This window comes from Excalfactoria chinensis, chromosome 18, assembly GCF_039878825.1.
Source record: "Excalfactoria chinensis isolate bCotChi1 chromosome 18, bCotChi1.hap2, whole genome shotgun sequence".
Lineage (NCBI taxonomy): Eukaryota > Metazoa > Chordata > Aves > Galliformes > Phasianidae > Excalfactoria > Excalfactoria chinensis.
Window position 1 is genome coordinate 4178441 of NC_092842.1, and position 15048 is coordinate 4193488.

At 44.6% G+C, this 15048-nt stretch overlaps 1 protein-coding gene across 2 annotated transcripts; it reads left to right on the forward strand.

Annotated features, from left to right (window-relative positions):
• Positions 1-498: 498 nt before the first annotated feature.
• MIGA2 (mitoguardin 2) lies at positions 499-14534 on the forward strand. 2 transcript variants are annotated; one of them, XM_072353080.1, is made up of 15 exons: positions 499-638; positions 1288-1498; positions 2480-2592; positions 3975-4092; positions 4310-4449; positions 5529-5646; positions 5822-5922; positions 6413-6528; positions 6926-6998; positions 7353-7439; positions 8004-8102; positions 8586-8720; positions 9108-9161; positions 10121-10237; positions 10797-14534. In XM_072353080.1, exons 1-15 carry the CDS (start codon positions 543-545, stop codon positions 10995-10997), a joined length of 1779 nt encoding a protein of 592 aa, XP_072209181.1. In that variant the 5' UTR covers positions 499-542; the 3' UTR covers positions 10998-14534. The 2 variants fall into 2 exon arrangements, with proteins under 2 accessions (XP_072209181.1, XP_072209182.1); XM_072353081.1 differs by having other exon boundaries at positions 500-638; positions 1303-1498.
• The last annotated feature ends 514 nt before the right edge of the window (positions 14535-15048 follow it).

A 15048-nucleotide genomic window follows, 5' to 3' on the forward strand; every position in this document is an offset into this window, starting at 1 on the left:
AGAATCGAGGGCAAGCAGTTTTTTCCTAATAAAGGTGCATATGTGGTTATTTGGAATAGTTACGTTATTTATATATGGTTTTGTTTCTGTTTTATACGGAGGCTGCCAAAAGTTCTGTCCAACCACGTGCAGCCCATTGTGGAGCATGTGGAAATCTCTGGCACAGCTTCAGCTTTGGAGTGCAAGGACATTGCTGCCACTATAGAGCAGTTTGTGAACCTTACCCCATACTCGGTATGAGAAGCAACAATTGCTGCTATGGATGAGGAGATGCTTTAAAGCTCAGGTTTGGCTCTAGCAGCCTTGCAGCACTGAGTGTGCTGTTTGTGAAGTGCAGTACAGGGAAGTAGTGGCTGTGTGTTCCCTTCACTCACCTGATTCTCCCCCTTTCCTTCAGGAGTGCTGGATGAAGGCTGGCTCCAGGACACCGAGCTCAATGTCAGATGAAAGCTGGATTTCCTTGTGAGTGGCTCGTGCAGCATCCATCCACAAGTGTCCTTCTCCTTCGTGACTCCTGGAGGTGCTGAGGTCATCCTTTAGCCATGGCATTTAGAAGGACGGAGGGAATGTCCATCATCCAGGCCTTGGCAATGACTGTGGCGGAGATCCCCGTGTTTGTGTACACGACGTTTGGGCAGGTACAACAAAAAGTCTTTTCCAGCTGGTTCCTTAGGCTTTGTCTCTGGGGATTGTCTGCCAAGAAAGAAGAATCTGTGTTAGTTGAGAGGAATAGAGGCACGATGGTGGGAGAGCCTGTCAGTGCGTTTGGGTTGTCTGTAGAGGTCAGGGTAGTGGGGATGGATTTGGAGCAGGGTGAGAGAAGTGTTTCCACATCACTCTGTGGAACAACACCCGAGTTCCACCTTTCTTCTCTTCAAAGGCACTAAGTGCATGTATATATTGAAAGATTATTGGTGTGTTTTCCATGCAACGTTTGGGATAGCAAAGCTCAGCTACGTACCAGGGTTTCAGAGCTGAACTTGGGTGACTCGGGTCTCATCTGTTACGGGCTGTTCGTGAATTTTACAGCTTGTTTTGGCAATGAGAATTGAGGCCAATTTCCCCAGGTTCCACCACATTGGTGCTGTGCACTTTCTTTCCCGTTAAGCTTCAGCTGTGTAGCAGATAATGGGAGGAGTCCAGTGGGTGGGAGGGGAAATGCCAATGTACGTCTCAGGTATCTGATCTTTACAACTGCTATTAAAAAAACAAACAAACGCATATATAAAAAAGGGTGGTAGACTTTGGTTTTTCACTGTTGCTCTTCCATATCTTTTGTGTTTAAAGTCTGTCTTCTCTCAGCTGCGGCTCTCTCCAGGCCTGCGTAAGGTACTGTTTGCTACAGCTCTTGGGACGGTTGCGTTGGCTCTTGCAGCTCATCAGCTGAAGCGTCGTCGGCGCCGAAAGAAGCAGATTGCTCCGGAGAAGTGTGGCTTTAAGCCTGGAGGCGTCACGGTGCCCATCCTGCCAACCAGAAGGGTCTCTTCTGTGAAGAAAGGTTGGCCTTGCAATAAAGGGGAGTCCCCAAAACTGGATAGAGAGGGGGTGAAGAGAATATTGCCAAAATAGTGTTCAAAGAAAGGGAGGTGTACAAGCAGCACTGGGACCTTGGAATGTTCCTGGCAAGTGGGCAGAGAGGAAAGAAAAGTGATTTCTGCGCACTATGTTGATGTAGAATGGAAAGGAGGATATGAAGCACAGTGCTATGAACACAGGGTTAGTGCAGGAAAGGGTGAGATGCTGAGCTCAAAACGTGTGTGACTGGGTGGAGGGGGGAGTGAACGATGCTGAGGTTTTCTCCAAGGCATGTGGTTCCCATCCCCCTGCCTACACAAAGCCTATGGACATGTTTTGCCGTGCCTCCCTGATAATAATGGCCCTAGGCACACCGTGACCTGGCTGTGTATTGATTTTGGTGATGCCTGTGGGTGCTGTGTGCAGCTGCATCTGCCTGGTGCAGCCTGGAGGGGGTGGTGGCCTAGCTGTGGGTCAGGAGTGTCTGTCCCATGCTGCTGAGGCTCCCAAACCATGGGCAGCTTCTTTACCCACTTCTTCGTGCCTAAGGGAAGCTGGAGGAGTTTCTCCTTGATGCTTTCCATTTGTGCTCGCCTCCTACCATCAAAGGCAATGCGTGTTCATTTCTCAGCCTCGGGTTCCCTTTATAGCAACTTGCTTTGTGTCTAGAAGCAAAATAGAGCATAAAGGAGATCTGACTCATTTCTAGGCATTGGATGCTGCCTTGCTTATCTCCAGTCACGCTTGACAGGGTGGTGTTTCTCTCCTTAAGCCACAGCTGCAGTGAATCTCTCTTGTTTCGTGCCAGGTTTTCCTCTGTCTGCTGTAGTTTCTTACATGGACTGCACTTTCCGTAGCTTGCAGGGTTCTCACACCCAACAGCACTCACTGTGATAGGAGAGCCTGTCTCATCCTTTGCATGGACCAGGTTTAAAATCCTGTTTTTGTGTGATCTCAACTTCAGGATACTCCAGCAAGAGAGTCCAGAGTCCCAGCAGCAAGAGCAATGACACGCTCAGCGGGATCTCCTCCATCGAGCCCAGCAAACATTCCAGTTCCTCCCACAGCCTTGCCTCGGTAAGGACCTTCTCAGAGGGGTTGAGAGAAGCAGGGGTGGGAGATTAGTGCATCTCCATGTAACAAGATCATCAAGTCCATGGGCTTGTGCTGGCTAGCCACAGTGAGCAGGTTATATATATATATATTATATATATATATAATTATTATTTTTAGCATGCTCTGATATTTAAAGAACCAGAAAGCTGACAAAAAATTGTGCTGGCCAAAGTGTGTCACCAGCAGGCGGCAGTGCTGCATGGTGCTGGGTGTGCAGCCTGTCTGTATTCCCCTGGGGAACTGGGACAGGATGGGATGTGCCTGTGCACCCCACGCTGTGTCCAGCCCTGGCCTCCTCCCCCTTCATGGACTTGCATCCATTTAATTCCCCTGTGGCTTCTCCCTTCCCACAGATGCTGTCTGGGTTTTGTATTGTTGAAGGCAGTTTCTCTTGACATAAAACTATCTAAATTCTTTTTTCTACTGCTGGTACTTGAGTAACGATATCCATACAGAGAAATCTGTTCCAATAGCCCTTCACTGTGTGGGAGCTGAACTTCTGTGATGTTGTCCTCATTGCTTTTGTGTTATGTGATGGGAGAACTGCTCATCCTTCACACAGCTGCAGGTTTTGCCTGCTGTCTTGTCTGGTTTCCTGAGCTTTGTCACTTAGTAAATAAGTCAGCAGCAGTGAATTGCTCATTGCAGTCCTGGATCTCAGAGTGATTTATTACCACTGCACAGAGATGAGTCAATGAGGGCATGGCAAGAGCGATCTGTCAGCCATTTATTGTAGCTTTTTCTCTAGCATCAGGCTCACATTCGGGCATTCTATCTAAGTCATCTGAAAACAAATATGACAATACTGGTCACTAACTTTATCTGTATTTTTGCAGATAATCTGCTGGGTTTTTTTGGGTTGTGGTTACTTCTACTTCCAATGTTCTTTTGTATGGAGAGTTGGGGCTGGCACAAACTTCATATGACAATGCTTGTGCTGTTGTAGTGGTTGCTTTGAAGCTTTCTTGGGCTGTTGCCTCCATAAGTGCTGTCCTACTTGTGCTCACAATTGCACACCTCACTGTTTCCTAATGAAGCCTCATTGTAAATTGGTGAGGGAAGGCATTTCCTATATGGATTTCAGTGCTTTCAAAGACACTGCTGTGATGCCAGGTGGCAAAGGGCAGAACTTCTTGTGTCCCCTCTTAATAACTCCTGGCAGTTGGCAACATGGTGTGGGAAGGGGCTGGTAACTGTTCATACCGCCCCTTACAAGGCAAGGGGGTCTCAATGCTGACCCTCCTGGAGACATATCAAAAGGTATTTGCCTGCTTTGGTATGGGGTTGGACTTGGTGATCCCTAGAGGTCCTTTCCAATCCCTACAGTTCTGTCATTCCTGCAGATGGTAGCTGTGAACTCTTCAAGTCCAACACCAGCGTCAGCCGGGATGTGGGAAGCCCAGGCAATGGGGGATGGAGGAGCCATCGGTGATTCCAGTGCAGAAAGCCTCTATGTTCAAGGTAAACAAACGCAGGAGTTAACATCACCCTGTGAGGGTTGTTTATCATGGGAAGAGCAAAAATAGGGTATGAAACGGCATAGGTCATCAGCAGCTGTATGTCTGTGCAGTGTAGGTGCACCTTTGTGCTCTGATAGCAGGCTTTCTCCCATCCTTGACTTGAACTCAGTCACCCGTTGGTTACAAGATCTCAGAGCTTTCTTTGGTTGTGTTGCCAGGCATGGAGCTGTTTGAGGAGGCCCTGCAGAAGTGGGAACAAGCGCTGACCATCAGACAGCGGGACAGTGCTAGTTCCAGCACTCCTGTGCCCTGGGACAGCAAGAAACACCAAGAGAACTTGTCTGAGAATGCCTCAGAGGTAGGTCCCCTATATTCTCTTGCATTTGGCAGCTGGGAAACATGCCAAAAGGCCAGGCAGGATGCTGGTAGTAGTAACTAATAGGATAGAAGAAGAGCAAATTGAGGGCAGAGCTGGGCCAGACTGTTTAAGAGCTGTCTACATCTGTGGCTTCCTTATGCAGTGTGAGTGGGTGATGTTTTTTTCTATTCTTTTTTTCCTTCTAATAACTCTCTCCCCCTCATTCCTCAGCTTTTCTGCCCGCCTTCTAGATCATGTCAGTAACTGTCATGCAAGTGCTCAAGCAGCAGAGACTGCAGTAGGAAAAGGCTGTAATAAATGCAGTGCCTGAGAGAAAGAAAGAGCTTTTTGCCTGGCAGTGTTGTGTCTGTAACTCTTTAACACATCAAAAGTGGAGAGCTTGGTGGTCAGCCTCATTTCTGAGGGAGGTGAGTGGAGAAGCAGGATGCAGCTGCCTGTGTGTATTAACAACTAAAGCAAAGTAGCTGCTAAGAATGTCTCCGTACACAGAACAAGTGGAGTGGGGAGATGTGTAACTTGTTCCACCTACAGAACAAGTATTTTAGGACAACGACTTGTCTTGGACCTGATGACTACGTTGGGCAGACCTCTAATAAAAGAGGAGATCCAAACTATGATCTATGATGACTTATTACGAAGCTAAACAGAGCAGCTGTAGCTCAGGGTTGTGAAAGGAGCTGAACTCCAAACATTCCAGGAGTTCTCAGTGGTAAAAAGTGTTTCAGGGCTGTTGTAAATAGGGCCTTAGTGCAGTAAGTGTATTGGCTATTTGCCTTCTGGGGTATTTACACAAGTCAAATCTGGGTTCACAAGTCAGGAGAGTTAAGTGATCTGTAACTTGTAAAAATACCTGTTTCTCTGGATAGCAGACTAAGGTTCTTTCTTTTTTAACAGGAATACAAAATTGTGAAGCTAAAAATGCCAGAGGATTTGAATAGGCTGTGTAGAAGCGTTCTTCCCTTTACAATATTTGCTGTATTGTAGGATTGAGTTCTCTCTTTTCTCTATCTCCCTTGCATATAATTTTATCTGTAAACTCCATGGCATTGATATTCAAGGAGGAGACCCAGAAAAGAGAGTTTGCTGAGAAGTTGGAGTCCCTCTTGCACCGAGCCTACCACCTCCAGGAGGAGTTTGGGTCTTCACTTCCATCAGACAGCATGTTGCTGGACCTGGGTGAGCTGGGTGTGAAATGCATTAGTATGACAGTTTTTCTGTCTTCCTTTTCTGTGAGCAAAGCAAAAGAGTGTTGGCAAAATGCTCTTATGAGGGTGGGAGAGAGAGCATAGTGACCATAGGAGGAATAGTAGTCTGTGAACTCCAACACACTCAGCTTCTTTGTCACCTCCAGAGAAGACTTTAATGCTTCCATTGACGGATGGGTCATTACGGCTTCGGACAGATGATGAAGACAGCTCCATTTCTGAGGACTCCTTCTTCTCTGCAGCAGAGGTAACTTAAGTTCCTACTGTGTGTAGCAGAGCAGCTGCTTGGCTCCACTGTCTTTGCAGCTTCCCTCCAATCACATCTTAATAAAGGAAGGTGACTAAACATGGAGCACCGGATCGGATAGATGTTAGGAAAAGCTTTTTCATAACTGACCTGATCAAGCATGGGTGACTATTCTACTTCAAATGGGAGGCTAGAGGTTCTTTTCAACCAATGTTTGCAGGTGTCTTCCAATCTACTGTAGAAAACATACTAAAACAGATAGGAAAATGCTGTATATCTAATGTAATGTGGCTTGGTAGTGTATTTTTAGGGAATACTGGGCTGTGTGAAACTGGTGGAAAGGAAAATATCTTTGCATGAAATAATTGAGACTGACAAAAGTTTGCCAGCTAAAGAAGGAATGTCTTGTTTGTGTGCAGTCCCCGAGTATTTACAAATATTTAATGAATTGTGTGGTTTTTTTTCCCCATCCTTCTTGCTACTGTTACAGCTCTTTGACTCTCTTCACTTTGAGGAAATACCATTCCATCTATCAAAGCCAGTAGCAGCGTATGAAGAAGCCCTGCAGTTAGTGAAAGAAGGGAAGGTTGCATGCCGGACGTTGAGGTGAAGTGCCATCTGGAGTTGTGTCAGGGATCCTTTGAGCCATGTGAACATAATATTTACCTTTGAACAGCCCTATAAAAAGAATAACCTTTTGGGGAAGGAAACTTCTGGCATCTTTGTTGCTTGTTTGTTATGGATTTTAGGTGCATGGTAAGAAAGGATATTATCCCAGGAAGTTAATAATAAGCATAACTGTTCTGTGTGGCTGGGTTGCACAGTTCTAGGCTGTGACAGCCTTTGCAGAGGTACTGTGGTACCCCAGAGAAATACACAAAGGAAGCACACGTAGTACCTTCTAGGTAGAGTGTGGACATTTTCTTCTTAGAAGAGTGTAGTTGTTAGGGTCACAGATATTAGGAGAACTGAAATTTATGCATTCATTGCCTTTTCCCTCTAGGACAGAGCTCCTTGGCTGCTATAGTGACCAGGATTTCCTTGCAAAGCTGCACTGTGTCAGGCAGGCCTTCAAGGTGAGAATGGTTTGGTGAAGGAGTGTGAGGCTGGCTATCCTTGTGGTTCCTGCATTCCCATAGCATGTTGCCTCCAGCAGTGTGTTCTTTTCCTACATCCATGTAGGACTAAAGTCTTTTCCCTCTAGAGCAAGTGAAAACAGAAACAGTCCAAGCTTCTGTTACTTAACTTCATAATTATCATCAGTTTGATTTGGAGAGGAATAAGTATCCCCTGATCCCCATGCCCAGCTTGAGTGGTGATTACCTGGCCTCTTTGCTGATCTAGTGTTGGAATGTGAAAGCTTGGGAGTTGCACAGCTGGCCAGAAGTTGTCACTTCTATTCATGGAGACTTCTTTTGTTCCCTTCACAGGAGCTGCTGGAGGATGAAAGCAATCAACTGTTTTTTGGAGAGGTTGGGAAGCAAATGGTGATAGGACTGATGACAAAAGCTGAAAAGGTAGGAAGCTTGAAAGCAGCTTGTTTCTCTTGTGGGCACAGGGACACTTGTTCCTTCAATGCACTGGACAAATTATGGACTGCGGAAGGAGAAAACTTCATCTGTATACAGGGGAACACTGTGAAAAATAAAATGTCCATGTTTTCAATCTTGTTCAACCAAATTCTCTTGAAAGTGGCTCTCTGCAGCTCCTGCCCACAGTTTGATGCTGTGCCTCATTATAGAGACAGCAGAAAGTACAGAGTGCATCATAGGAATATTCAAATACAGGGAAAAGAAATCATAATCAAACTTCTGCATCTGCATCATCTCCTAAACAGAGAGGCGCTTGCACAGTGTTAGTCTTACTGGACTTGGTTTGTGTATAGGTGCCTCTAACCACCTCCTTGAAGCCAGCTAAGTATGTGCTTTAAGTCACAACTGAGCCTGGGGCTGTCCCAGGCTCATTCAGCCAGCTGGCATGTGTTGATGTTTGTTAGCTCAAAATAGAGAAGTAAGCCTTTGGTATAATGTGTCCACAACTGCTGTACCTTCTGAAGTGTTTTTTTTCCTCTGCTCTTGCAGAATCCCAAAGCTTTTCTGGAAAGCTACGAGGAGATGCTGCATTATGCACTGAAACCAGAGACGTGGCCGACCACACAGCAGGAGCTGGAGGGAAGAGGGGTTGGTAAAGACATTCTCACTAGAAGTTGGAGAGGAGTTGGAGAGTAATGGATATGTAGGAACAACCATGGAGTGAATGAATGGCTTCTGAAATACAATTACTTTGCAATTGTACGTTGTGGGGGAGGGCAGGGGGAAAACTGGCTGGCTGAGTGTTTAAGCTTCATAGCAAATCTTGCTTTCAGCAATGTTAGCACTACTGTGTTTAAAAAGTAAAAATAATGAGGGGAAAAAACATCACACCCTCTTTTAAGAGGGCACAAACTAACGTGTGTAGCTCTAAGATTTGCTTGCTCTTTTGACTGGAGTTTTCCTGGACTCAGGAATTGGAAGCCCCTTGTCCAGCCCCTGTTTGGGTTTTAGCCAGCGAGCTGAATGAACACAGCTTCTTATGCTGGTGGCAAACATTGTTTTGTTGTTTCGAAGCCCATCTCCTTTTTCTGTAAACCTGTTTCCTTTACAGACTGCTTTGCTCTCTGACAGGTGGTGTGCATGAGTTTCTTTGATATTGTGCTGGACTTTATCCTCATGGATGCTTTTGAAGATCTGGAGAATCCACCCTCCTCTGTGCTGGCTGTGCTGCGCAACCGTTGGCTGTCTGACAGCTTCAAGGAGACGGTGAGTTAACCAGGCAGTCCTTGTGCCCAAGCTAGGAAAGATTATATATCACTTTGGCCTGGCTGAATGGTGTTTTCTCTTTAGAAACACCATGTTTTCATGAAACTCTAAACAGCAGTCTTGGAATATGTGTAAATCTATCTGCTTAAAGTCTGTATCCCGGGGCATGTGGCAGCTGTGCCAGACTGTATTAAAGATCTTCAAAAACACTTTGGTTTGTCTAGAATGGATCCGTAGTGACCAAACCTGCTTCCAGTTCATATAGATTTTTCCTAACTAATTTTAGAGTTGTTGGCACAAAAGAGCCACTGCTTGGATATTTTGATGGCAGGCTGTTTTCTTCAGAAGAGTAATCCCAGCAAATTATGGTCTCTTTGTTAATTGTAGGCCCTAGCAACTGCCTGCTGGTCCGTTCTGAAAGCAAAAAGGAGGCTTCTGATGGTAAGCAAAATTAACAAACAGGGAAAGAATCAAATGCATTTGAAGCTGAAAAGATTTCACCAAGATCTTGGTGAAATGCAAAGTCTTTGTGGTATAAGAATGAACTGAACTGTGTTCTTCCTGCTTTAGTGTGCTGGGGTCCTGCCCTCATTTTTTTGTACCAATGCAACATCAGTGTTTTACAGTTGTGAGTTTATTCTCACTTTTTTCTTAATGAGAGGATTCAGAGGATAATGTTCTCCATTAGTTATTCCCTATCCTTGCTCACAGTCCTCTGGAATGGTCTCAGTTGCTCTCTGAACTGCATTTTGCCTGTTGGTGGTGCACTGAGTGGGCTCACATGCTCTCTTGCCTCCCAGTGCTGACCACTGCCTAGTTTGTACTTCATGCGTTTCCCTCAAACCTGCTGCTTCTTTACGTACTGCAGCAGATGAGTTTGAGGACCTGGAGAACAAGAAGCTGCAACTTCACAATCCCACTTCTATTACAGGGACTGTGGTCTCTGGCAAGTGTTCAGCTTCTATCTCACAACTAGCTGGTATGACCAGGTTTGCCATGTGAGATGATGCAAAGAGTAATGAGTACATTGGAAGCTGTATTGCCATGCGGAATTTCCATCTTAGGTATCTGGAATTTTTTGTGCTCGTTCCTGGCTTAGTCTGGAGAGTACAAGTAGAGTTGGTAAGGACTTGCAGGATGGTCGCCTTCCATTTAATTCTATTTATTCTTCTCCCGAAAGAGTGGCTTAGAAACTTAAAGCTAGAAAGCTCAAGTAGTCCTTCAGGAAATCTGACGGGTAGCTGTAATTCTGCAGGAAGAGATATTCTTAAGCAGCTCTTCAGTTACTGAAGCACAGAGCTTTCTGGAATGGTAGTTTCGACTTTGGTAGTTGATACAAAACAAGCTGCTAATTCTGCCTGAGAACTGAGACCTACCGATTTTTCCCTTCCTTATGGCAGGTACCGGATGGCTTCATCTCCCACTTCTACTCCGTATCGGAGCATGTCAGTCCTGTTCTAGCCTTTGGTTTTCTGGGGCCCAAGCAGCAGCTTGCTGAAGTCTGCAGTTTCTTTAAGGTAAGATGGTTTTCCTCTACCTGGTCTGTGTGGGAGTCCTGCAGTCTTCTAGCTTAAAGCTACAGATATGCTTTTGTTGGCTGGCTTTGACTGATGTGGTATTAGAAATCTGATTGTAGACAAGAACCTTCTAAACAATCCCTGGTTCTTGAGGAGATTTCTGAACTCAGATTGATGAGAATTCCCAATGCAATTGACCATGACTGACAGCAGTAAAACATGTAGGGAAATCAATTTATATCATCAGTACTAGGGAAGATTAAAGGTGCATGTAATGAAAGAATATGTTGTCTAGGTGCATGTGATGATAAAAGTTACGTACTTAAAGTCTGTGGATAAAATCATGAGGTGCCGATGTTGCTTCCATTAAATGCTGCTATGGTTATTGCTGTGGACATTGGCATTTCTTGAATGATTTTAGGAGCTCTGCTGTCCTCTTTATCCAGCCTGAAGCAGATCTGCTTGGATAGCAGGAAGACAAAATCCCTTATGGGATACGTGGTGTTGGAAGGTGTGAAAGAAGGTCTCCTAACTGTAAAACTTCCTTCTATCTTTGCAGCACCAGATAGTACAATATCTGAAGGACATGTTTGATCTGGACAATGTGAGATACACAACTGTGCAGCTGCTGGCAGAAGACATCTTGCAGCTGTCACGGAGGCGCAGTGAGATCCTCTTGGGATACCTGGGCACGGAGAGCTCCCCTGAGATGAATGGCACACTTCCCATTGAAAACGAGCTGCTGAAGGAGCTCATCTGATGGCAATCAGAGGAAAACAGTTTTGTACAAGGACTTTTTTCCTCACAGAATTGGATTAAACTACCTGCAATGGTCGGTGGTGGCCACAAGACTATCTCAACACACAGCAGCCTGGTGGGACCTTCTGCTTTCTGTAGCCAGTACTGTTTGCTGGGATGGATCCAGGACCACTTGCCAGCTTATGGTTTGAATTTTGTCTTTGTTCCACCCTTCTGTACCTTTTATTACTTTTAATGTGTCAGTTAAATCATGAACTGAATGGACTGAGACTTTTACCCAGTTCTCTTGAATAGGGCAACCCATGTACCTGTTTGCCCTATGTGTGTATGGCAGGTGGTTCCTGATGCTTATGGTTGTGTTGGAGGGGCAGGAACATCACTGGTAAATTCTCCACTTGACCCTTGGCTTCTCCAAGAGGTTTATGTTGCTTTGGGATTTTTATTACAGTTATTTCTCTGCTGTGTTCCTACAGACATTGCTGCTGATTTGACTTCACATCTTTTAACACATGCAATATGCAAAATTGCTATTTTTTTTCCCCAGGGAGGAAGTAGTAGTTCTGTAAAGCACTGAAGTAAAACGTGGACTTTTGTAACCAATCCGTAACTCTGAGGAAGCTGGTCTGTTCCCTCCATGTTGCTGTTCTTTGCAGGCCAGATGACTTGCTGTGCTGTGGTCATCTTTCCTTAGGAGATGGCTGAGGTCTGTGTTTGCCCTAAAGGCAAGCTATTGTGAGGAGGGGGTGGATTTGCATCCTGCCTGTGCACAGACACAGTCTTTAACATCCATCAAAGTGCCTTGCTGTATTTCAGAATTAGCCAGCAGCAGTCCTTGCTAGGTAAGAGGAATGCAACGTGAAGTACGCAAGCGGAGGGAACTGGTGTAGCATGGTGCCTGTTCCTGTTAGGCACAAGGCCAGAAGACAGGTGGATGTTGGACGTGATATACAGATGAGACTGTGCGGGTACTTGGAGAACTGGGATCAAGCTGCTAGAGAGGAATCTTTTTCTTTATGCTTTGTTTATCCTAAGAAACGCAGTATCATTTTGGTTATACAGTAAATGCATGTGTATATAGTGCTGAGATGGGTTCTTATCATGCGATGTGATACTGACTGCACAGCTGGCACCTGAAGTCTGGCTGGATCATTCTCTGGATAGGAGATCAGGTTAGGATAGCAGTGTTTGTGTGTGCTGGACTTGAGAAATGTGTGGGTTTTGTGCAAGGCTTGAAATGATGTCCTGAGTCCTCTGTGACTGTGATGCTGCAGATGAAGGCTGAAGGTGCAGTCTGTCCCCTTTCTCCTGTTTTTGTCCACATAGTGCAATTGGAGCCCAGGCTCAGGGCAAGGAGGCATTTGGGGAGAAGAAAATGGGGACTTGAACAAAAAACACAGGCTTCACTGTTGTTTGTTTGTTTGTTTGTTTTTCCCCCTTTGATTTGTTATCCCTTGTGTCTATCCCAGGTAAAATTGCAAGTTTGACATATAGTATTGTGGGTGGGAGGTATAATGTAAGAACCTGGGGTTTCCATAGGAATGGAAAATCAGTATGTGCACTTGGAGAATACAATTTTTCTTCCTCTCCAGAAACCTTATGTGGCTTCTGCTGTTAAAAGCAGGAAGTAAGCAGGGAAGAAGTAAACAAGAGGATGTAAAAGGCATAAATAATGCTCCCAGGATGCTTGCAAGAGGGCAAGAGTAGAGCATGTAACATCTGTTCTGTAAGCACATCAGACTGATGTGGCTTATCCTGGAGACAAGATTAATGCAATAAACAGGACAACGCTGAAGCAGAAGTAAGGAGCAGCTGACCTGAGTGAGGCTGCATTAAATAAACTGTTGTGGGAAGCATTTAAGAGAGCAAATGAAATGAGGAAAGGTCTCTGAGGTGCCTTGCTTCTAGCAGAATATACTGTGAGGAAACAGAGGATGTTGTATTAGTGTGACATGCCTGTTATATGTACACCGTGATTTGAATGTATGTTAAATTCTGAAAGCAAGTTGCTTTGCCAAAAAATACTTTAGTGCTTTACGCTTTTGTAATGGCAGGTTTGTAACAGAGTAACTTCAGCAGCTTTGTGTAGTGGTTTAAGGATGCTATAATGTTTAGTTCATTGTAATAAGATAGGCTGTAAATTTAAACAATCAGTGCTATTCGTTTCAGATTTTTGTGTTTTATGTATATTTATTAACTACTTTGGGTGCCTTTAGGCCTTGGTGCTCGGGGCAGCCTGCCTGCTTTGTGTATGGATGAGACCACTGGTGGCTCACATCACAGGGGAGGACGCTACAACAGGGTCCTTATGAAGCAAATGCTGACTTGCATTGTAGCTTCTTAAACTATGAAATTGTAAATTCCTAATCAACGACATGGAAGAAAGATAGTTTTATTAGAGTTTTATTCTCTTAGCCCTTATTCCAAGTGGGATATGCTGCCCTTGCAGGGGGTTAAAGATGGATGTTTCTGAAGAACATCTGCAGCTTTTTGAAGCTTGAGTTCTTCCTCTCCACCTGCCAGCGCTAAATCCTTCCTGCTTAAGCCAAGTATGTCTGCTGAGACAAACTGTTTTGCCTGGGGAGAATGCTATGCTTGCCTACATCTCCCAAACCCTTAACTCCTATTTCATCACTGCCTGATCCCAATGTGGCTTTAGAGGAAATGCAAAACATTTTCGCCACCTCTAGGTGGTACTGCTGAGACCAGTGGGTTCACAGCCCTGACCTGAGGGGAGTCCCCTAATGCATTCGGTTCCTTTTGGATGTGAGCTGGAGGAGGAGCTGGGGCTCCTTCCACCGATCCCTTCTAGAGCAGGGTTATGCCTGAGCAGCTGTCTGCCCTTCAGCTTCGTAAGGGAACGGCAGTACAACTTTTTTTCCCTAGCATATTGTGTTTAGCAAAGGAGTCCTTTAGTCTTAGTAGTAGATGAGACATGTATTTGGGTAGATCTCATGAGATATTTGCCTCTTTTATAATGCACCCTTTTTCTTAAGGGGTTAAATCATTCTCTGCTGACACTTATAAGATTTGAAATGGCTTAGCAGCTATGAAATAAAATCCTTTACTGGTTTCTGATACTTAAAACAGATTTGCATGACTTTCAGTTTCTACATGGGAGTTGCAACAAGCTTCACTAGCGCTTAAAGTACGTACTCAGTACTTCAGTGTGTATGTACTAAACTGAATGGCTCTATGATCTTTAAAGCAAAAGCATATTAAAAACTGAGGAAAATCTGCCTTGTTTTATGTACAAGATCAGCGTGGCTTTGAGAAGCATGACTTGTGCTGTCTTAGACAAGGATGTGGGGAAAAGCAGGATTTTATTTACCCTTCTTCAGTTCAACGTTCCTCTGCCATATCTGAAACTAATGAATGTAAACTTGTGCCTATTTTACTTTCTTGATGTCCTAAAGGTGTAAATATGTGTTTTGCTTCTCCCTTTTTTTTTCCTTTCTGGCTATTTTTTTTTCCTAACACTTCTAATCTTAGGATGTGGGCATTCCAAGTTGAATAAGTCAAATAAAACTTTCCTTCACCATCTTGGTTTTTGTTCTTGACCTACCTAGAGAAACCTGCTAGCAACTGGAACCTCAGTTTCCAATACAGGTGACAGTTATGGCAACACCCTCCACACGAGAGCAGTAGTATAAAGCAAAGTTCCTTTGTCTTAGAGTTAAAATGCTAAAGTCAGAGCAAGTAAATTCTCATGGGTTTGTCTGTATGAAGTTCTACTCAATAGTCTACCCTGAGACCAAGAGAGCTATAAGAGAGACATGACAACTCACTGTACTCTGAGCAGTGGGTGGAAACTCCAGGGATTCATTTTTTGGATTTAATTCTTTTTCCCTTGGTGGTTTGATTGTGTTTACATGTGTTGTGCATAGACTAATGGGCTGTGAGAGTGATAACAGACAGTAAGGAGCAGAATCTCTTAGACACTGTCCAACTTCTTATTGTATCCTTATCATTCTCACAGCCAATGTGAAAGAAAAGCAAAGACTGTGGGTTGGTATCAGAGACGACCATCTGCTGAGCGATGCAGCAAACTCATC

What these genes read in the sequence shown, in the direction of transcription:
- MIGA2 (XM_072353080.1), top strand. Translation starts at nt 543, where the DNA reads ATGGCATTTAGAAGGACGGAGGGAATGTCCATCATCCAGGCCTTGGCA. An exon ending in GGTCTCTTCTGTGAAGAAAG is followed by an intron (nt 1,499 to 2,479) that starts GTTGGCCTTGCA and finishes TCTCAACTTCAG; the next exon opens with GATACTCCAGCAAGAGAGTC. An exon ending in CAAAAAGGAGGCTTCTGATG is followed by an intron (nt 9,162 to 10,120) that starts GTAAGCAAAATT and finishes TCCTTATGGCAG; the next exon opens with GTACCGGATGGCTTCATCTC.